Source organism: Megascapheus bottae, chromosome 7 (assembly GCF_031878675.1).
Source record: "Megascapheus bottae isolate mThoBot1 chromosome 7, mThoBot2.hap1, whole genome shotgun sequence".
Lineage (NCBI taxonomy): Eukaryota > Metazoa > Chordata > Mammalia > Rodentia > Geomyidae > Megascapheus > Megascapheus bottae.
In genome coordinates, this window is record NC_143515.1 from 33,190,522 (window position 1) to 33,212,312 (window position 21,791).

General features: G+C 47.9%; 1 protein-coding gene across 1 annotated transcript in view; it reads left to right on the forward strand.

Moving 5' to 3' along the window:
* Nucleotides 1–21,791, forward strand: part of Fbxo41 (F-box protein 41) — a 32,040-nt gene that overhangs the window by 2,644 nt on the left and 7,605 nt on the right. Inside the window, exons 2-9 of the mRNA XM_090336693.1 lie at nt 14,061–15,103; nt 18,193–18,415; nt 18,909–18,982; nt 19,164–19,522; nt 20,112–20,356; nt 20,552–20,667; nt 20,786–20,938; nt 21,088–21,183. Coding sequence (XP_090192819.1) covers nt 14,199–15,103; nt 18,193–18,415; nt 18,909–18,982; nt 19,164–19,522; nt 20,112–20,356; nt 20,552–20,667; nt 20,786–20,938; nt 21,088–21,183 — 2,171 coding nt within the window. The 5' untranslated portion in view covers nt 14,061–14,198. The remainder of the gene's footprint in view (nt 1–14,060; nt 15,104–18,192; nt 18,416–18,908; nt 18,983–19,163; nt 19,523–20,111; nt 20,357–20,551; nt 20,668–20,785; nt 20,939–21,087; nt 21,184–21,791) is intronic.

Sequence of the window (21,791 nt, forward strand, 5' to 3'; positions counted from 1 at the left end):
TTCAAAACCAGCCCAGGCTCTGAGTTCAAGCCCCAGGACCAGCACACATATACACACACACACACACACACATGCACACAAGCACACGCACGTGCACACACACAGAGTGACTCATGCTTGATTGTGGAAGCATATTGGAAAAGGGAGTTGGGGAAGGCCTCATGGAAAGGGGGGCATTTGAACGGGCCTTTAGAATTTACCAACTGGAAAAAGGGAAGAGGGACTAGCATAAACCTAGACTTGAGGATGTGACAACATCTAGTACTTTCCAGTGGAACAAAATCCCACAGGGCTTACTGACAGTGCATGTGAGAGAGAAGAGACAAAAGTTCAAGCTAGCAAAGCTAAGTGATCATCAGATTAGAGCCAGGTTTGAAGACTGGCATGGCAGGTGTACTTTACCTCTCAGGAGATAACCAGCCTTCAAATACAGTTTCAGAATAGCAATGACATGACTGCCTCCATATTTGCAGCTTCAGAAGCCATGTGAATTATAGTCTCCAGTTTGAGACAATATCAATGGTCCAGATAGATGAGAATGTAAGTCTCAGTTGGACAGTGGCTATAGGAAAAGAAAGACATAGAATCAAATATTTAGAGGAGTTCTATGGTGTGCAGCCTGTCGTCCTAGCTATGGGGAGGGTCAGGAGGCTATAGCTATGTAAGATTGTGGTCTGAGGCCTATCTTGAGCGAAAATACAACATCTTTCCTGAAAAAGAATTAAAGCAAAAAAGGGTTGGAAATATGGTTCAAGTGCTATAATAGCTGCCTAGTAAACAGGAAAGAAAGAAAGAAAGAAAGAAAGAAAGAAAGAAAGAAAGAAAGAAAGAAAGAAAGAAAGAAAGAAAGAAAGAAAGGAAGAAAGGAAGGAAGGAAGGAAGGAAGAAAGAAAAGGAGTGCAGGAAGGAAGACATTGTATAAAAGGAAATATATAGCTGGGTGCAGTGGCTTACAACTGTAATCCTAACTACTCAGGAAGCTGAGATCAGAGGATTGTGGTTCAAAGCCAGACTGGGCACTAAAGGACCTGAGACTCTTATCTCCAGTTAACCTCTAGAAAACGGGAAGTGGGGCTTGGCTCAAGGGTAGGGTGGTAGCCTTGAGCTGAAGAGCTCAGGGACAGCACCCAGGCCATGTTCAAGCCCTGTGACCCACCATAAAAAAAAAAAAGACTAGAAGAGAAGGAGAAGGAAGGAAGGAAAAAGAAAGAAAGAATCAAGTATTTAGATGTGTAGTCAATAATCAACAGTCAGGGAGCTATCAGAGTGACTTTTGGAGAATTCAGCGATGACTTAGGAGGGTTGCTATCCAGGGTGCTGAGTAGGTGATGAAAATGGAAATAAGCCATTTTAACAGTATTGCAAGTTCAGGGTTAGCTATGTCAAGTTTTACATACCAATACAGAACTGGAAGTCTTCTTATCCCTCCATTTCTACTAGATTCTTCTAGAAACAATTGAAAAAATTGCCAGGAGATGATAGCTCATGCCTATAAACCTAGCTATTAAGGAGGCTGAGATCTGAAGTTCAAAACCAGAAGCCAGCCCAAAGCAGACTCTATCTCTAATTAATCACCAAAAAGCCTGAAGTAGAGCTGTAGCTCAAGTGGTAGAGAACTATCCTGAGCAAAAAAGCTCAGGGACAGTGTTCTGGCCCTGAGTTCAAGCCCCAAGACCAGCACATATGCACACACACACACACACACACACACACACACACACACACACGTCAGTTTTAGCAGGGTGCCAGCAGTTTACACCTGTAATCATAGCTACTCAGGAGGCTAAGATCTAAGGATCATAATTCAAAGCTAGCCTGGGAAGAAAGATCCATGAGACTCTTATCTCCAGTTAACCACTAGAACACTGGAAGTAGTGCTATGGCCTGAAATGATAGAGCTGAACAAAAAAGCTCAGAGACAGTGACTAGGCACTGAGTTCAAGCCCCATGATTGATCCCAAAAAAGTCAGTTCAGAGATTGCAGTTGTAGCTCAAGTGGTAGAGTGCTTTTCTAGTAAGTACAAGGTCCTAGGTTCAATTCCAGCACTACTTGCCTACCTACATGGGGGAGGGAATGGAGAATATGCGCACAAATAAATGAATAAATAAATAAATAAATAAATAAGCAAGCAAGTAAGCTTAGATGTTAACAGCTCTAATGAATGGCTTCCTACTCCCCCAATTCCTCGAGTTAGGTGTAGTGTAGAATCTTGTGAAAGCCTCATACATACTATTTGTCTTTGAACCATATCATCTGATGCCTCAGTCTCCCTCAGAAGATCACAAGCTGCTTCAAGGCAAAGATTGGACCTTGTTTGTAGCACAGTGCATGGATCAGAGCAAGTGCTTAGTACGTGTACATAGAATGAATTATGTTTGAATAGAGCTTATATAAGAAGTCTAGGGCCGGGATTTTGGCCTAGTGGTAGAGTGCTTCCCCAGCATGCACAAAGACCTGGGTTCAATTCCTTGGTACCACAAACATAAAAAAAAAAGCCAGAAGTGGTGCTGTGGCTCAACTAATAGAGTTCTAGCCTTGAGAAAGTTCAAGGACAGCGCTCAGGCCCTGAGCTCAAAGGCCCAGGACTGGCCTTTGGAAAAAAAAAAAAAAGAAGTCTACAGTAGAAATACAGATATGGGAGAGTTTCAGTTAGGACTCCTGATTGTGACAGCATTCTAACCTCAACCACCTAAACACAAATTATCTTTCCCAATTTATGGAACTGTAGAAAAGGGAGATGAGTATGTTGTGGGTTTATCTGAACCCAGTTTTTCAACAAGCAATGAGTACTGTTTTCCGCTCTAGGTTCAGCTTCATTTTATGAGTGCTTGAGTATTTTTCCTTCACCCTGCATGGACTTTCACATGGTGAATGCAAGTTGCTCAAGCCCAGCTACAGATTTATTATCCGAGCATGTGATCCCAGAAGGAAAAGACATTCCCTGGATCTTTCATATGAACTCTCAGTAAAGGTCTCTGATGAGTTTGTTAGAGGAAAGTGCCCATCCTTGGGTCAGTCACTGGCTAGGAAGGTGGAGTATGGTGATTGGCCAGGCATGGGTTGTATATCCACTTAGGACTGGTAGCCCCACCAAAGCAACATGGAATAGATGGGTGACTTACCAAAGAAAGATGGGGTGTTGCTATTACCAGAAGGAAATGAAGACAGGATGAAAATAATCATGTTCACTGTAGGAATTATCAGTGTCTTTGCTTGCAGCAAAAGTCACAGACAGGCAAGATGAGCTGTTTCTGGCAGCATCAACATGTGAGAAGGTGACAGATATCTTGTGAGGCCCAACTCGTTTGAAGAAGTGAGACCATTCATCTGAAAGTGGAGGGAGGGAAGAATGGAGGGAAGGAGGAAGAAAAGAGAAAGAAAAAAAGAGAGGAAGGAGGGAAAGAAATTTCTGAAAAAGAAAGAGAAACGAAGAGCCAGGCACTAGTAGCTCATGCCTGCAATCCTAGCTTCATGAGGCTGAGATCTGAGCACTGTAGTTCAAAATCAGCATGGATAGACAAACTGAGAGGCTTTTATCTTCAACTAACCACCAGAAATCCAGAAGTGAAGCTGTGGCTCAAGTGGGAGACCACCAGCCTTGAGCAGCAAACTGAGGAACAGTGCCCAGACCCAGAGTTCAAACTCAAATAGTGGCACACAATAAAAAGGAAAAAAAATAGGGAAGGAGGAAAGTCACCTCTGGTTAGTTCAGCCTATAGAATCCTATCCAAAGAAAACCTTCACCTAGACTCAAAATAAAGTACATAGACTTGAGATCGGCATTTGAGATGTGAGAAGGAGCAGGAAATGTCTGTGGATCACAAGGAAATAGAATCAGGTTAGGAAAAGTGACAAGTCTTAGGACTGCAAAGGTTGCTGACTGAGGAAAGTAGAATGCAAAGGAAAACCTCTGTTTTTGCCATCACTGTGCTCAAAATAGAGAACCATGATGAAATTTGAGTACACAACACTTCTATTTTTCTTTTTTCCCACCTATCTGCACCACCCCACCCTCTTTCCCCATCACCTCCTTGCTTACAGCCCGGCAAAAGTTCATCTCTATGCTTAAGAGATGTGTAAATTGAAACAAAAATGAATAGAAAATGAGCTGGGCACCAGTGACTCATGCCTGTAATCGTAGCTACTCAGGAGGCTGAGATCTGAGAATCACAGTTTGAAGGCACCCTAGGCAGGAAAGTCTATAAGATTCTTATCTACAGTTAACTACAAAAAAAAAAAAAAAAAAAAAAAAGAAAAAGAAAAAGCCAGAAGTGGCCCTGTGGCTCAAGTGGTAGGGTGCTAGCCTTGAGCAAAAGAAGCTCAGGAACAATGCCTAGGCCCTGGCATGTGCATGTGCACACACACACAAACACACCTTCTTAAAATGGTTCATTCTCATTCCTCACCTCCAGCAGATGGAGTGAAATGATGAATGGACTTGTATGAAGAGCCACTAGAATCCCAGAAGCCTCTTATCCTTTACTTTGTACATCTCTCTAAAAGCCCCCATCCTGAGACTTCTCCCACCCTCTGTTTTGGAACCTGGCTAGTAGGTTCCGAGGTAGGAAAGCGTACTTCAAAAGTTCTTGGTGAGGGGCTGGGAACTTAGCCTTATTGATAGAGTGCTCGCCTAGTATGCATGAAGCCCTGGGTTCCTCAGTATCACATGCAGAGGAAAAAGCCAAAAGTGGTGTTGTGGTTCAAGTGGTAGAGTGCTAGCCTTGAGAAAGCCCAAGGACAGTGCCCAGGCCCTGAGTTCTAGCCCAGGACTGACAAAAAAAAAGTTCTTGGGGAGCCGGGCATTGGTGGTTCACACCTGTAATCTTTGGTACTTCAGGAGGCTGAGATCTGAGAAACTTGGTTCCAAGCCAGCATAGGCAGGAAAATCTGTGAGACTCTTATCTCCAGTTAACCATCAAAACGTTAGAAGTAGGAGCCAGGAGTTTGGCCTAGTGGTAGAGTGCTTGCCTAGCATGCACAAAGACCTAGTTTCGATTCCTTGGTACCACATACATAGGAAAAGCCGAAAGTGGTGCTGTGGCTCAAGTGGTAGAACTCTAGCCTTGAGAAAGTCCAAGGACAGCACTCAGTCCCTGAGTTCAAGCCCCAGGACTAGCAAAATAAAAAGTTAGAAGTAGAGCTGGGGTTCAAGTGTCAGAGTGCTAGCCTTGAGCAAAACAGCTCAGGGACAGTGTACCCAGAATCTGAATTCAACCCTCAAGACCAGCACAAAAAAAATAAAATAAAAATAAAAAATAAAGGGCTGAAATGGTAGACAACTGCCTAGCAAGCATGAGGTCTTAATTCAAATCCCAGTACCACCACTTAGTTGGAATGGACATGCTCACATAGGTTCCCTGACACCAAGCTGACATACATTACATAATAATCTTGAACAACTGTATGAGTGTGTGACAACTCTAATGTCTGTGGTCACATTCCCAGTTGTCTATTTAGGTTTCTATTTCTTCTTTGGTCAGTTTGAAAATTTATATTTTCCAAGAAGCATTCAGTCCATTCAGATTTTCAAGAATTTGGGCCAAGAGTTGTATCTGATACACTTTAATAATTTAAGAAAACTTCTGTATTCCAGTGGTTGTATTCCTTTATTCATTCATAATGTTATATATACCATCCTCCTTCCCTCCCTCCCTCACTCACTCATTCATTGTCTCCTCTAGGTTGTCTAGAGAGCTGTTAATTTTGCTTCTTTTTTTTTTTCTCTCAGAGAACCATCTTTTGTATTTACTTTCCTAGGTTTCCTTTGGGATTTTAATTTACCTAAAGGAAGCCAACACTGAAAGAACAATAACCAATTCTTTTTTCTTCTGGTGCTGTATGTGTGTTGAGCCCAAGGCATGACTTATGCTAGGCAAATACTCTACCACTGAGTTATGTCCCCAGCCCTTGCTTTCATATTTTTACATTTTTCATTTTGAAATTAATTATAGAGTTGTAATATGTTGCAAAAATAGAATAAAATATTCATCCATAAAGAATAATGAAATTGTGTTATTTACAGGAAAATGAAGATCATCATGGTGAGATAAGCCAAACTCAGATAGCCAAATATTGCTCATATGTAAAGAGCTCTTTTTTTTTTTTTTTTTTTTTACCAGTCCTGGGCTTAAGTTCAGGGCCTGAGCACTATCCTTGGATTTTTCTCAAGGCTAGAGGTCTGCCACTTGAGCCTCAGCACCACTTCTGGCTTTTTCTAAGTATGTGGTACCAAGGAATTGAACCTGGGTCTTCATGCATGCTAGGCAAGCACTCTACCACTAGGCCAAACTCCCGGCCCTAAAGAGCTTTTTTTAAAAGTGTATCTCATGTGGCTCAGGCTGGCCCAGAATTCAGCATCCTCCCTTCCCTCATTTCCGAGTTCTGGGATTACAGGCATATGCTGCCAGCCCAAGCGTGTGTGTGTGTATATGTGTGTGATGGGTTGAACTCTGGGCCTAGGTGTTGTCCCTGAGCTCTTCAGCTCAAGGCTACCATCCTACCCCAGGAACCACAGCCCCACTTCCCGTTTTCTAGTGGTTAATTGGAGATAAGAGTCTCACATTCTTTAGTGCCTGGGCTGGCTTTGAACCTTGATCATCAGATCTCAGCCTCCTGAATAAAGCTAGGATTATAGGTATAAGCCCAGCTCAAGTATGTTTTTTTTAAAGAAAGTTAAGACATTAAGACAAGCCAGTGGCTCATACCTGTAATCCTAGCTATTCAGAAAGCTGAGATCTGAGGATTGAGGTTCACAGCCAGACTGAGCAGAAAAGTCTGTGAAACTCATCTCTAGTTAACCACCAAAAAGCTAGAAGTGAAGCTGTGGCTCAAGTGATAGAGTGTCAGCCTTGAGTGGAAAAAACTAAGGGACAGCTCTCAGGCCCTGAGTTTAAGACCCAGTGCTGTTACACACACACACACACACACACACACACACACACACACACACACACACACACACACAGTTAAAGTCATCTCACAGATACTAATGTGCTTATGAATAAAATAATGTAGGATTTACTAAAATTTATCCAGTGTCAAGAGTGGGGAAAGTGTGAAGCAGGGATATCAAGTGCATGCTAGGCAAGCACTCTACTACTAGGCCAAACTCCTAGCCCTTCAGATGAAACTTTGACCACTGGTTGACTTTTTAATGGGTACTAAATGAATAGGAGTTCATCATAGCATTCTATTATTAAAGCAAGAACAAAAAATGCCCATACTGAAAAGTTGTTCTTTTTAATGTATCTCAAAATGCAAACCAAAATGTTCTAGATATTGGAGGCATGGCTCAAAGTGGTGGAGCACCAGGCAAGGACAAAAACATGGAGCAAGAGTATGAGTCATTTGAGCTCCAAGTCCTTGTACCAAGGCTCTCTCTCCCTCTCTCTCTCTCCCCCTCCCTCTCTCTCTCTCCCTCTCTCTCTCCCCTTCCCTCTCTCTCTCTCTCTCCCTCTCTCCCTCTCTCCCTCTCTCCCTCTCTCCCTCTCTCCCTCTCTCCCTCTCTCCCTCTCCCTCTCCCTCTCCCTCTCCCTCTCCCTCTCCCTCTCCCTCTCCCTCTCCCTCTCCCTCTCCCTCTCCCTCTCCCTCTCCCTCTCCCTCTCCCTCTCCCTCTCTCTCTCTCTCTCTCTCTCTCTCTCTCTCTCTCTCTCTCCCTCTCTCTCTCCCTCCCCCCCTCTCTTTCTCTCTCTCCCTCTCTCTCTCTCTCTCTCTCTCTCACACACACACATACACACACACATTTCTAGATACTAATAATCCTAATGTGAGACCAGGAGTTTGGCCTAGTGGTGGAGTGCTTGCCTAGCATGCACAAAGACCTGGGTTGGATTCCTCAGTACCACATACATAGAAAAAGCCAGAAATGGTACTGTGGCTCAAGTGGTAGAGCCCTAGTCTTGAGAAATCTCAAAGACAGTGCTCAGGCCCTGAGTTCAAGCCCCAGGACTGGTGAAAAAAATCCTAATGTAAAAAAGAACCTCATACAGCCTGAAATGTTTTCATACTTTTATGAGTCGTTGTCAGATTGTGATTATCATGGGCATTTATTTAAAGTCCTAATTTAAAAAATATTTTGGTATTTAACAAAATGAAATCACAGGACTAAAAACATGTATGTAACTGTTTATATTTGGGTGAGAACAGACCTCCTAAGCATGACAGCAAAAACAGGAGCCATAAAGATTTTACCGAACTATGCTTTAAAACTTTTAGTACATTGATAAAAATCATAAACACAAGTAAAAGCCAATACTTGAGAAAACTATTTTCAGTTATTATAAATGACAAAAGATCAATATTGCAAAAGCCTTTGCAAATCAATAAAGAAATATGAATATATAAAAATGAGCAAAGTTGTTCACAGGCAAGTCAACAAAGAGAAAAGACTGTGGAACAGGTCTTATCATGTAAATCAAGGTAAAGAAAGAAACAGCCAGGCGATGAGCTGGGAATTTGGCCTAGTGGAAAGAACGCTTGCCTAGCATGCACGAAGCCCTGAATTGGATTACTAGGTACCACATACACAGAAAAAGCCAGAAATGGCATTGTGGCTCAAGTGGCAGAGTGCTAGCCTTGAGCAAATCCTGTCCAAGGACAGTGTCCAGGCTTCAAGCCCAGACTGGAAAAAAATTGCCATCTCTCCTAAAGAGTAAGTCCTGAGTGAAGGCTTCAGACATATCTGGTTGTTCAAGGGGTATCTGGAGTAAGTCATTTTTATGTTTCCCACAAAGAGGTGAGAAATGGCACAGGCATCTGTGGGTTTATGTCTGTGCTGGGCCAAGTGTGCCTGGATTGGCTAGCATCAAGATATGTGCACCATCGGTGTCCGGCAGAAGACGACAGGTCACTTGTGCTTCCCTGGGCCAGCTCTGTCCATCCAAAGTGAGGGAAACTGTGGGGAGGGGGTCAGTCTACAAAGAGGCAGTGGAACTGAGCAGCAGAATCAATACATGTTGACAGTACATTCTACACTTGGCTGTTCCCAGAGCTATACAGACTGCCCCAACCCCATCCTAATTTTTAAACATTTTTCCTCTTTATCAAATGCAACTGTGCCTCACAAATCCTAAAACATGGTTATCCCACCTTCTTAAGGAGCCTTTGCACATTCTCACCCCATTCAAGATCTTAGCAATGGCCTGTTGGGTTAGGTCTGTCTGATGCTAGCCCTCAGGGTCTTTGCAGTCTGCCAGACTACAAAGGTGAAGGGAAAATGGAACTGCTGAGTGAACAACCCCTCCTCTCCTGCCTGCCTAGTAGAGGGGAGGGAAGGAGAAGCTCCGTGGGCCACCCCCTTGATTGAGTGGCACACAAGGAACCCCGGCTCCAGCCCACTGCTGAGATTTTCCAGTCTTTGTCCTTCATACTGTTGTGTCACATGTGACAGGAGCACTGGGGAAAGGGTAGGGGGGTCAGTTTTGGAAGCTGAGTGGTCCTAGCAGGTTTTCTGCAACTTTCTGGCGATACATTTCCTTTAACTGATAGGAGGCCATTCAGTCGGTTTGCATTTATTCATCCCCTGAGTGTTAGCCAAAGCCAGAGACCTCATCCAAAGTTTTAAATTGTTTTGATTTTGTTTTGTCTTTATTTTTGTGGACTTATACTGAGGTTTGAACTCAGGGCTTTGTTCTCAATTGGCTGTCTTGGTCACAGCTAGTGTTCTACCTCTTGAGCTACATCTCCAGTCTGTCATTTTGCTGGTTAGTTGGAGATGGTGTCTCAAGGACTTTTGTTTTATTTTCTTTTCTTGGGTCTGAGCACTGTCCTTGGGCCTTCTCAAGGCTAGTGCTCTACCACTTGAGCCACAGCACCACTTCTAGCTTTTTTGTGTATGTGGTACTCAGAAATCAAACCTAGGGCTTTCTGCATGCTAGGCAAGCACTCTTACCACTAGTCCATGCTCCCAGCCCTCAAGAACTTTTCTGCCAGGTTAGTTTTGAGTCTCAGTCCTCTGATGTCAGCCTCTTGAGTAGCTGGGATTATCAGTGTGATCCACCAGAGCCCAGACTTGTTTTTGTTTTTTGAGACAGGACTTCCCTGTGTAACCTAGCCTACCTCCGAACTTGTAATCTTTTGTCTCAGCCTCCTGTGAACTGGAATTACAGACCTGAGCCACACACCTGGCCTGGAAATGATCATTCTTGAATAGAGTCTCTAGTGGGAGTGGCGGGGGGGGGGGGGGGGGGGAGGAAGGATGGAGTTGTCTCTTAGCAACAGGCCCCAGTCATTTGCACATCTTAAACCTAGGCTTCCCAGGCTTCTAGCTGGGCCCCTGCCAAAGGGCAATGTAGACCCCTAGCATGGGGTGAGAGGCAGAGCTCCTTTGCCCCTTCCTACTCAAGCCACATCCTAACAAAAGGCTGCTTATAATAGAAGCATCCCTTAAAACTAGGAGGACAAAGCAGGGCCTGAGGAGTCAAGAGGCCCCTGAGGCCTTAGGCTGGTCTCCCTTGGAGTTTCCAGCCTTTTCTCTGCTTGAGCTGACTATTGCTTGAAGCAGAGAACTGGCTCTTAATTATCTGACTCTCAGCCATATTGGATTACCCACCTCAGGCAGAAAGGGACTCTCCAGGCAAGCCATTTTCTTCCTCTGCTGGCAGATGGTTCCCTTTTAGCAGAAAGTATCTCTTGTTAGATCTGACTAAGCCACAGGAAAGACCTTGTCATTAACATCCTGATGTCCTTCTACGGATTCCCTGAAGTTCTAGTCTTGGTAGGTACATGGCCTCAGCCCCAGGGCACAGATGTTCACTACTGTGTGAAAGATAGGGTCCACCAACTGCCAAGTGGAGAATGGTACTTATGCCCTGCCCCCTGTAAGCACCAACCCAGAAAACCACACAGACACAAGTCACGTAGAAAACAGCAAGATTTAATGTCCACAGTGGACAGGCCTATCTCTCGTGGGAAAGAGAAGGGCAAAGTGCTCTCAGGCAGGGGAAGCAGTTATAGGGTGTAGGTGTTGGGGTCCCAGAGAAGGGACTGGGAACAGGAAATCTTTGTGATTGCAGCTGGACAATGGAGATACCAGCCGGGCAGGGCCAAACATCCTATAGCTAGCTTACCACCAGGAAAACATCCTATATCTGGCACTTAGCCAGATAATACATTCTCTAGCTAGCCCATAACCAGAGAAAACATTCTATTCTGGGGCACATAGTCAAGTCCAGGCACCTTGCGTCTGGACATTAGAAATAGTATGTAACCGGGAATGGACACCAGGACTATGACGCAGTTGGGGCTGGGGGTAGGTGCAATTTGGCTGTGGCCAGGCCAGGCCTGCAGATGTCTCAAAATGAAGGCTGTCAACCTAAAATGTGACAAATAAGCCTATACCCCCTGCCCCAGATAATTCCTTCTTAAAGTCTATTACTTGGGGGAAAAAAATCTACCTTGGTTCTAATTTCTTGGTTAGAACTTTTTTTCTGGGGCAAGGAATACAGACTCAACTAGATGAAGCAAAAGAAAGAAATTGGGCTGGGAGTTTGGCCTAGTGGTAGAGTGCTTGCCTAGCACGCACAAAGGCCCAGGTTCAATTCCTCGGTACCACATACATAGAAAAAAGCCAGAAGTGGTGTTGAGGCTCAAGTGGTAGAACACTAGCCTTGAGAAAGTCCAAGGACAGTGCTCAGGCCCTGAGCTCAAGCCCAGGACTGGCAAAAAAAAAAAAAAGGAAGAAATGGCTTTTTTTCATGTAATTGAGCAGGCCAGGACCTCAGGCTTTTGTGAACTCCATCTCAGTTCCATTTTTTAGGTTGGCTTCATTCTCAGATGGTTCTTCCAACAAAAGAGATATAAGTGGCTCTAGTGGCTCTGGCTAGAATCCTGATCCCCCAAAACATGAATTTCTTCCCCACTTGTAGTTTCAGAAGAGTCACTGAATTTATTGAGTCACCTTCAGTTCTCCATGTCCATCCCAGGACTCAGATTGGCCAGGCCTATGTCACATCCTCTAGGTGTTATATATGGATGGAGAAAGTGGTAGAGAAAGCCTGGTACCCCCAGGTCAAAGCACAGTGTTAGTACCAGAAGACTGGGTTGCAAAGGGAGTATGTTTGTTACACAGAATTGGCCACTGGAGCTTAGGAGTGGATTAGGAAAGAGAGGCAGAGCCGAGAGTCACAGCTGCAAGGCGAGAGTGAGTCAGATTGCTTTGGTTATGGATACCCTAGTTTAGGGAGGCAGCAAGAACAAGAAATCACAGAACCCAGGAGAAAATCCAACCAGGCACTGGTAGCTCACACCTGTAATCCTAGCCACTTAAGAGGCTCAAAGCCAGCCAGGGCATGAAAGGCTGTGAGATTCTTATCTCCAATTAACCACCAGAAAATGGGAAGTAGAGCCTTGACTCAAGGGGTACAGCAGTGGCCTTGAGCTGAAGAACTCAGGGACAGTGCCCAGGCTCAGAGTTCAAGCACCATGACCTACCAAAACAAAAAATGAAAACAAACAACAAAATTCAACCAGAGGAAAATCCAGCCAATAGCAGTGTCATGGGAGCCCATGAAGACAGACGACAGATCAGGAGGCCAGCTGGGTGAAGACCCTAATGGCAGCTGGATTAGTAGGTGGTCTGTGACCCTGAGAAGAAGAGGGTGGCTGAGGGTTGAATGCAGGCAGTTAGGAAAAAGATGGCAGAGGAGGGGTGGAGGACTCACAAGGCAGTGGATGAGTGACAGATGGGGATATGGGCAGCAGGAATTGAAGGTGAAGGACTAAGATTTCAAAATGTATGGAGCTTGTTCCATAGATGGTAAGGGGCAGATAAGAAGATCCTTGGAGGAAAGGGTAGTTCAGGGACACTTATTGAGGGAATAAACAGTGACACACACTGGAATCATTAGGTATCATTGTGGTCATTACAACATGGTACCAGTAGTCCAGCCTGTGTGTTCGATATGGCATGAGATGAAACTTTGTTTGTTTTCTATACCAGGTCTGTAGCTTGAACTCAGAGTCTTCTGGTCCTGCTTAGCTTTTTCACTTAAGGCTGGTGCTGTACTACTTAAGCTATATCTCTAGTCTGCTTCTTTCTGAGTACTTATTATTTGCAATGAATACACTAAAGTACATCAAAAACACTGATCTTCAGAGTATATTGATGATGGTTCACATAGTTATATACCTGTATAAGTACCACTTAGATCAACATTTGTTTTTTGGTTGGTCACGGGGCTTGAACTCTGGGCCTAGATGCTGTCCCTGAGCTCTTAGCTTAAGGCTTGTGCTCTACCCCTTGAGCCACAGAACCACTTCCAGTTAAGTGGAGATAAAAGTCTCATGGACTTTTGTGTCCAGGCTGGCTTTGAACCATGATTCTCAGATCTCAGCCTCCTGAGTAATTAGGATTACAGATGTAAGCCAGTGCCCTAGCACATATTTTTTTAACATTATGTAAGTCTCCTTCCAATCCACAGAGCCCCCACAGAGGAGCTTCAGTCATCAGTTGCATCTGGTCTTGAACTCCATCTCTGTAGAATCTTTCAGTATGCACTGTGGACTGACTTCTTTCCTACAACATAATACTAAATGGATTCATCTGTGTTGTACATCCTTTTCTTATTACTGAGTAGTATTCCATTATAAATATAATGGAATTTCCCTTCTGTTGAACACTTAGGTTGTTTCCAGTTTGGAAGTATTATGAATAAATTCCTTTAAAAAGTCTGAAAATAGAGAATTCTCAAGTGGAGTGGAGGGCTGCTGCACACCTCCAATCCCCGGTACCTTCAATCCCCGGCACCTAGCAAGCTAAGAGCTAGGAGGATTTCTCCACCAGTTCAGTGCCATCCTGAGCTACATTGGAAAGCCCTTTCTCAAAAGAGCCAAGAGCTGGGTGTACATAGTTCTGTGGTAGATCCTTTGCCTCGGGCCCTGGGTTCCACCCTCCAATCCTGCTCAGGAGAAATTCTCACTCTCCCACCTGTTTGGGCCTTGGGACGTGTACCATTGGCTCTTCCATTCTGGAGAAGCTGATTTCTTCCTTAACAGGACTGGGAGATGTGGGTGGGGCCAAGAATACCGTCCTCCTTCCTGAGACTTATCCCCTCTCTTCTAGCTTCCTGGGCCCTGGCTGCGGGCGTTCGGAACCTTCTTGATCCCACAGGAGGGGCCGCCCGCAGCCTCCCATGAGCGCGCCCGGCTGACGGGCGAGGTGGCCGCCGTGGAGCCGGCGCGCTGCGGGGACAGCGGGGCCATGGCCTCGCTGGACCTGCCGTACCGCTGCCCGCGTTGCGGGGAGCACAAGCGTTTCCGGAGCCTGTCGTCGCTGCGCGCGCACCTAGAGTACAGCCACACGTACGAAACGCTGTACATCCTCTCCAAGACCAATAGCATCTGCGACGGCGCGGCCGCCGCCGCCGCCGCCGCCGCCGCGGCCGCCGCCTCCGGGTTCCCGCTGTCTCCGGAGCCCGCCGCCCTGTTGGCCGTGCCGGGCGCCCGGCGCGAGGTCTTCGAGAGCACATCCTTCCAGGGCAAGGAGCAGGCGGCCGGACCATCGCCGGCAACACCACACCTGCTGCACCACCACCACCACCACGCGCCCCTTGCCCACTTCCCCGGCGACCTGGTGCCAGCCAGCCTGCCCTGCGAGGAGCTGGGCGAGCCAGGCCTCGTGCCCGCCGCGCGCTACGCCCTGCGCGAGATCGAGATCCCGCTGGGAGAACTGTTCGCCCGCAAGTCAGTGGCGTCCTCGGCGTGCTCCACGCCACCGCCGGGGTCCGGCCCTGGCCCTTGCTCCGGGCCTGCCTCCGCCTCGCCCGCCTCCCCTTCCCCCGCCGATGTGGCCTACGAGGAGGGGCTGGCGCGCCTCAAGATCCGCGCGCTGGAGAAGCTGGAGGTGGACCGGAGGCTGGAGCGGCTGAGCGAGGAGGTGGAGCAGAAGATCGCCGGCCAGGTGGGCCGGCTGCAGGCAGAGCTGGAACGCAAAGCCGCGGAGCTGGAGACTGCGCGCCAGGAGAGCGCGCGGCTGGGGCGCGAGAAGGAGGAGCTGGAGGAGCGCGCGTCTGAGCTCTCGCGCCAGGTGGACGTGAGCGTGGAGCTGCTGGCATCGCTCAAACAGGACCTGGTGCACAAGGAACAGGAGCTGAGCCGCAAGCAGCAGTGAGTGGGCCCTCGAGGCCTGGTGGGTGGGTGTTCACGGGTGTCTCGGGGGTGCCACCCCCACCAAAGTGTACGTGGTTGTGATTTTAGAATGAGAATTTGTGGTGGTGAGCATTGATAGTGCTTTATGTGGGTCCAAGAGTATCATAACGGCTTGTGTTTGATTCAGTACAGGTCTAACACATGCATTTGGTAGCAGATCCTCTTTCCTTTTGCCTACTCAAAGACGTGCTGAAGAGGCCGGAGTTGGCCTAGGGTAGAGTGCTTGCCTAGCATGCATGAAGGCCAGGGTTCGATTCCTCAGTACCACATACATAGAAAAAAGCCGGAAGTGGTACTGTGGCTCAAGTGGTAGAGCTCTAGCCTTGAGAAAGTTCAAGGACAGGGCTCAGGCCCTGAGCACAAGCCCAGGACTGGCAAAAAAAAAAAAAAGATGTGCTCAATTCTCCCAATTCTCTCTTCTTCCTTTTCCACCATCAGATTTTTCCAGTCCATAATTTCTGACAGCATGCAAACATGATGCTGTTTCTCTGGTATGCCCTACTGAACTGGCCCCTTACTTCTACCTCCCCCTTTCTCTCTGCTTCTTACAGAAAAACTTTTTTTTTTTTTTTTTGCCAGTCCTGGGCTTGAGCTCAGGGCCTGATCACTGTCCTTGGACTTTCTCAAGGCTAGAGCTCTACCACTTGAGCCTCAGCACCACTTCCAGCTTTTTTTTTTCTATATGTGGTACCGAGGAATCGAACCCAGGTCTTTGTGCATGCTAGGCAAGCACTTTAACCACTAGGCCAAACTCCCAGCCCCAGAAAAACTTTTATTACTTGGAGAAATGTATTTATTTGCTTATATTTTTGGACTACTTTAACAATTCTATACATTAATAATGTGATATTTCAACACATACATACAGTATGTCTCTTGAGACTGTCCTTTAGCTTTTTCACTCAAATGTGGCTGCTTGAGCCACATTTCCACTTATAACTTTTTGCTGGTTAATTGGAGATAACAGTCTCACGGATTTTCCTGGCTGGACCAGTTTTAACTGGGATCATCAGATCTCAGCTTCTTGAATATCCAGATTTAGAGGTGTGAACCACTAATGAGTGCCCAGCCCCCATTCTTTCTTGAACCCACTGTGATCAGTCTTCCATGTCATCACATGTCACCGAGAACACATGGTAGTCATAACCCATCAGGAGCAGTGGACCCAGCTGATGCTTGGAATACTTTCTCTCCTTGGCTGTAGTCTTGGCTGCACTCATCTGGAATTTTTATTTTTTGAGACAGGGTCTTGCTATGTTGCCCAATCTGGCCTCACACTCCAGATCCTCCTGCCTCAGTCTCCTGATGGTGCTAGGAGTACAAGTGTATACCACTACACATTCAGTTCCCTTCCATCTTTTTCATCTGTCCCTTCTCAGTCTTCTCTGGCTTCTCATCCCTGTAGTCTTTAAGTATAGGATTATGCTGCTATAGATGTTACACATATGTCCATACTGCCATATAAGCTCACACAGGCAGTTTTTCAGTTTTTGTTTTCCTGATACTTATAGAAAGCATCTGGCACTTAGAAAGTGCTAAGTAAAGCCAGGTGCAGTGGCTCGCACCTGTAATCCTAGCTACTCAGGAGGCTGAGATCTGAGGATCTCAGTTCAAAGCCAGACTGGGCACTAAAGACCATGAAACTCTTATCTCCAATTAATCACTAAAAAAGTGGGAAATGGGGTTGTGGCTCAAGGGGTAGGGTGGTAGTCTTGAGCTGAAGAGCTCAGGGACAGTACCCAGGCCCAGGGTTAGGGTGGCAGCCTTGAGCTGAAGAGCTCAGAGACAGCACCCAAACCCAGAGTTCAAGCCCCATGACTGGAAAAAAAAAAAGTGCTCAGTAAATGTTAAATGGATAGTGAACAGCACTGCGTGTTTGGAGCTCATGCTCAGTCAGCTCTGTTGGTATGCTGTTTGCTGTATGGTTATGCACTCCTGGAGTTTGCTACAAACATAAGCTTGTATATTTCTTTATGCATTGATATAACTTAATGTATTTGTGTGTTGGGAGGGAGGGAGAGTATTGGGACATTAATTCAGGATTGTGGCACTGTTCCTTAGCTTTCCCTTTTTGCTCAAGACTAGCTTTTGTATGCAAGGCTAGCACAGCTCCACTTCTGGCTTTCTGGTGGTTATTTCAGAGATAAGAATCTTGTAGACTTTCCTGCCTGGGCTGGCTTTTTTTTTCCAATCCTGGGACTTGAACTCAGGGCCTAGGTACTGTCCTTTGACACTTTTTGCTTAAGGCTAGTAGTGCTCTGCCACTTGAGCCACAGCACCATTTCCAGCTTTTTCTGTGTGTGTGTGGTACCGGGGAATCGAACCCAGGGCTTCATGCATGCTAAGAGAGCACTCTAACACTAGGCTATGCTCCTGGCCCATGGGTTGGGTTATTGAACTGTGATTCTCAGATCTCAGCCTCCTGAGTAGCTAGGCTTACAGGTGTGAGCCTCCGGCACCCAGCTAGTCAGTCGAATCCAGGACTTCATGCCTAGACAGGCACTCTACCACTAGGCCATGCTCCTGGTCCCAGCAATGTACTTTTTAAAGTGTGTATGTAGGTTTCAATGTAGTGGTGGGACTATGCCTCCATGGTTGAGTCTCAGGATCTCCACACATGCATAAGAATGAACGTGAAAATGAATACAAGGGGCTGTGTATGAGGCCTAGGAGTATGTGGGGTAAGTGTCCTAGGAGTACTCCTTGTAGGGAGGTAGTATTTTAAGGCCACAGGCAATTAGGTGAGTCTGTGTTTCTGTATGAGGCTGCGTCCAGTTATAGGGATGGATGTCTGTGGCTGCAAGTGTTATCTGTGGACCAAGTTTTTCTCTGTGTGTGTGTGTGTGTGTGTGTGTGTGTGTGTGTGTGTGTGTGCGCGCGCGCTGTGTGGGGCTGTGTAATGGGAGGCTATTCTGCTTGAACCTATGTAGCCATGAGTAAGACATCATAAGCATCTCTGCTTCATGCTACCCTGCTGGAAAGTTCACTCCCAGAGGGTGGTGGCAGCCAGGCTGAGGCCCTTGGGTAAGAGATTGCTCTGGGCCCAGGGAGGTGGTGCAGATCGACCAGTTTTTGAAGGAGACAGCAGCACGGGAGGCCAGCGCCAAGTTGCGACTGCAGCAGTTCATTGAGGAGCTCCTGGAGCGGGCAGACCGCGCTGAGCGGCAGCTGCAGGTCATCAGTAGCAGCTGTGGCAGCACACCGAGCGCCAGCCTGGGGCGCGGAGGTGGGGGCAGTGGTCCGGGTGGGGCCCGTGGCCCAGGCAGATTGGTGAGTGTCCAGTTTCCCTTCTTCACTTGCTCATGTGGCCCCACAGCCTTCCCTCACACATGGCCTCAAATCCTCTGGAATGTTCTGGGCTGCCCTTCTTTGGCTCTTAGACTAACTCCATACCTGAAGGAGGGGTACAGAACTAGGGACCCTCTGACTGGGCAGGGTGACAGTCCCCAAAGGTGGAGTATATATGCTTCAGTGGTCCCAGGCTTCACAGACCCATCTCTGCCCATCTCCTTAAGAGAGAGCCTTGGAGCCATAAGCCTGGGTCTGGGAAGCTGGAGGTGGGTGGGGAGGGGACGGGTGGGCCTGCCTGTCTGGACTGTCTGTCTATTCGTCCATCTTTCCCAACTTTTTTCCCCTCTTTTTTTTTTTCTTCCTCTCTTGTCTCCATCTTTTACCCACCTTCTCTCTTGCTTTTGCCTTCCCCTCCTCTTGCCTCTTCTTCCTTCCTCTTCCCACCCTTCCTGCTCTGGGGGTCCACCCACAGCGAGAACACCATGCAGGCCCGGCTGTGCCGAGTGCATATGCGGTATCACGGCATGGCTCCTCTCCCAGCACAGGGTAAGCCTCGGAAGAGCCACTGGCTTGTTGGGTGCTTGTCCCCTTCTCTGCCCAGCCCTGGGGTCATAACATTCAGAGGGCACTTTGGGGAAATAGGGTGTTGGGTTGCCCTTGATCCTTGATGGGGAGTTTGGGTTATCCAGTGCCTCTTGCCCTCACCATCTGATCCACCCTGCCCCAGGGCCTCCAGTCGTGTGCCAGCTGCATCCCAGAGCTCAGGTTGCTATGACAGTGACAGCCTGGAGCTGCCCCGGCCAGAGGAGGGAGCCCCTGAGGACACTGGCCCTGGGGGATTGGGCTCACGGGCCCAAGCTGCCAATGGTGGCTCTGAGCGGTCCCAGCCCCCTCGCAGCTCAGGCCTGAGACGCCAGGCTATCCAAAATTGGCAGCGAAGACCTCGCCGACACAGCACTGAGGGGGAAGAAGGGGATGTCTCAGATGTGGGTTCCCGAACCACTGAATCTGAGGCTGAAGGCCCCTCGGACACTCCCCGCTCTGGGCCAGCTATGTCCGGGCCACTGAACAGCTGCCGGCTCTCAGGTAAGCCCTGGGAGAATGGGCAGAGGTAGGGACTTCCCTGGGTTCCTCTCTCTCCCTTCCTCTTTCCCCAGACTTTTCCATCCTCCTATACAGTACCCTTCAAGCCTACAGCAGGACTTGTGTGGCAGGGCAGGGATGTAGTGGCATAAGAAAATTCAGGTTGTCTATCACACAAGAATGCTCTGTTTAAGGAGTGTGTGCATGTGTGCACGCATGTGTGCAGGGGATGTAGGTCTGCTCAATCACAGATGTAGGAGGGTAGCTGAATGCTGAGTCTGGACTCTGAAGGCCTTGGCACAGAAGGAGGAGCCTCTCCCATCCAGCTGCACCCTGGTCATGCACTTCTGTGGGAGGCTTGCGAGTGTTAGGATCAGGGGTGACCCTTAAGAAAGTTTATGTGAGGAAGGGGAGCTTTTATAATTTGTAGAATTAGGAATGGAGGTATTTGTAGAGGAGGGAAAACAAAGGTACTGTTCCCTAGCATGCAACTCTTATCTGCATTCTTCCTGTCCAGTCCCAGCTCCCCTCCCACCTCCTTCCACTGGCCTTTGACCCTCCTCTGTCTCCTCTGACTCCTGCTATTCTACAGTGCGCTCTGAAGGAGGAGGCAGTGCTCGAGGCCGGCGAGCGGAGCGGGGTAGCCCCTCCCGCTCTAACGAGGTCATCAGCCCAGAGATCCTCAAGATGCGAGCTGCTCTGTTCTGCATCTTCACCTACCTGGACACACGCACACTGCTACATGCTGCGGAGGTCTGCCGAGACTGGCGCTTTGTGGCCCGCCACCCTGCTGTGTGGACAAGAGTGCTCCTTGAAAATGCCCGGGTCTGTTCCAAGGTGCCTACCCATACCCTGCTGGGACCCACTTTCCCTCTGGCAGATCTGGCCCCTTGTGCCTGGTCTTTGCAATTCTTAAAAATACCCCTTTAGTTTAGTTCTCCAAAGTGTTCTCATGGGGCCTCTTGTTCTGGCCTTGGCCCACCTCAACCAAGTTGAGCCCTGTCTTCTACAAATCACCTACTTTTCCCACAGTTCCTGGCAATGCTGGCTCAGTGGTGCACCCAGGCCCACTCACTGACACTGCAGAACCTGAAGCCCCGACAGCGGGGAAAGAAGGAGAGCAAGGAAGAATATGCCAGGAGCACCCGGTGAGGCCTGTGGGGGCTGGAAGGCTGCCCCTGGGTTATAGACACGGAATTAACCGGGGCTGCTTCCCAGAGGAGTTGGTGACCACGAGTATCTCCCTGACCTCTTGGTCATCTCCAGGGGCTGCCTTGAAGCAGGGCTGGAGTCCCTGCTGAAGGCGGCTGGGGGGAACCTGCTGATCCTGCGCATCTCCCACTGTCCCAACATCCTCACCGACCGCTCACTCTGGCTGGCCAGCTGCTACTGCCGTGCCCTGCAGGCTGTCACCTACAGGTAGGTTCCCCCACCAGAAGCAAGGCCCTCTTAGCCTTAGGCCATAAGGATCCCTAGACTCTGCCTTTCCCCAGGCTCTTGGGGAAATGTCCCTCCAGAGCTCTGTTGCCCAAAGGAAGGGTGGACCACTCGGTTTGTCTTTTCAACAGGAGTGCCACAGACCCTGTGGGCCACGAGGTCATTTGGGCCCTGGGTGCAGGCTGCAGAGAGATTGTCTCCCTCCAGGTGGCACCACTTCACCCCTGGTGAGTCTAGGTTAGGGATGGGTGGGGAGGAGCCAGTTTGGGCCTACTGTGGGGCCTAAGGGCTGAGCAAATCTGAGCAGTTCATAGCTACTGTCGGGAGGACTACTCACACATTAATTCAGGTATTGAGGCATGAGGAACAGGGCTTTAAAAATAGGGCCCGGAGTCATATCCTTTCTTGCCACCAGTGCCATTTTGGATAACCTTCCCCTTTTAGTTTCTCTACTTAACAAAGTGAAAGTGATATTAGGAATCTATCATTATTAGGGTTACTGCTGGTACCAATCAGATCATATCCACAGGGCTTTCAGGGCCTTAGTAAGCATTCAGTAAACATTAGCTTAGGGCCGGGAGGTTGGCCTAGTGGTTAAAGTGCTTGCCTAGCATGCATGAAGAACCGGGTTCGATTCCTCGGTACCACATACATAGAAAAAAGTCAGAAGTGGTGCTGAGGCTCAAGTGGTAGAGCTCTAGCCTTGAGAAAGTCCAAGGACAGTGCTCAGGCCCTGAGCTCAAGCCCAGGACTGGCAAAAAAACAAAACAAAACAAACAAACAAAACCATTAGCTTAAAATAGTCATATGATGGGCAGATCAGAGAGGTCAGTGT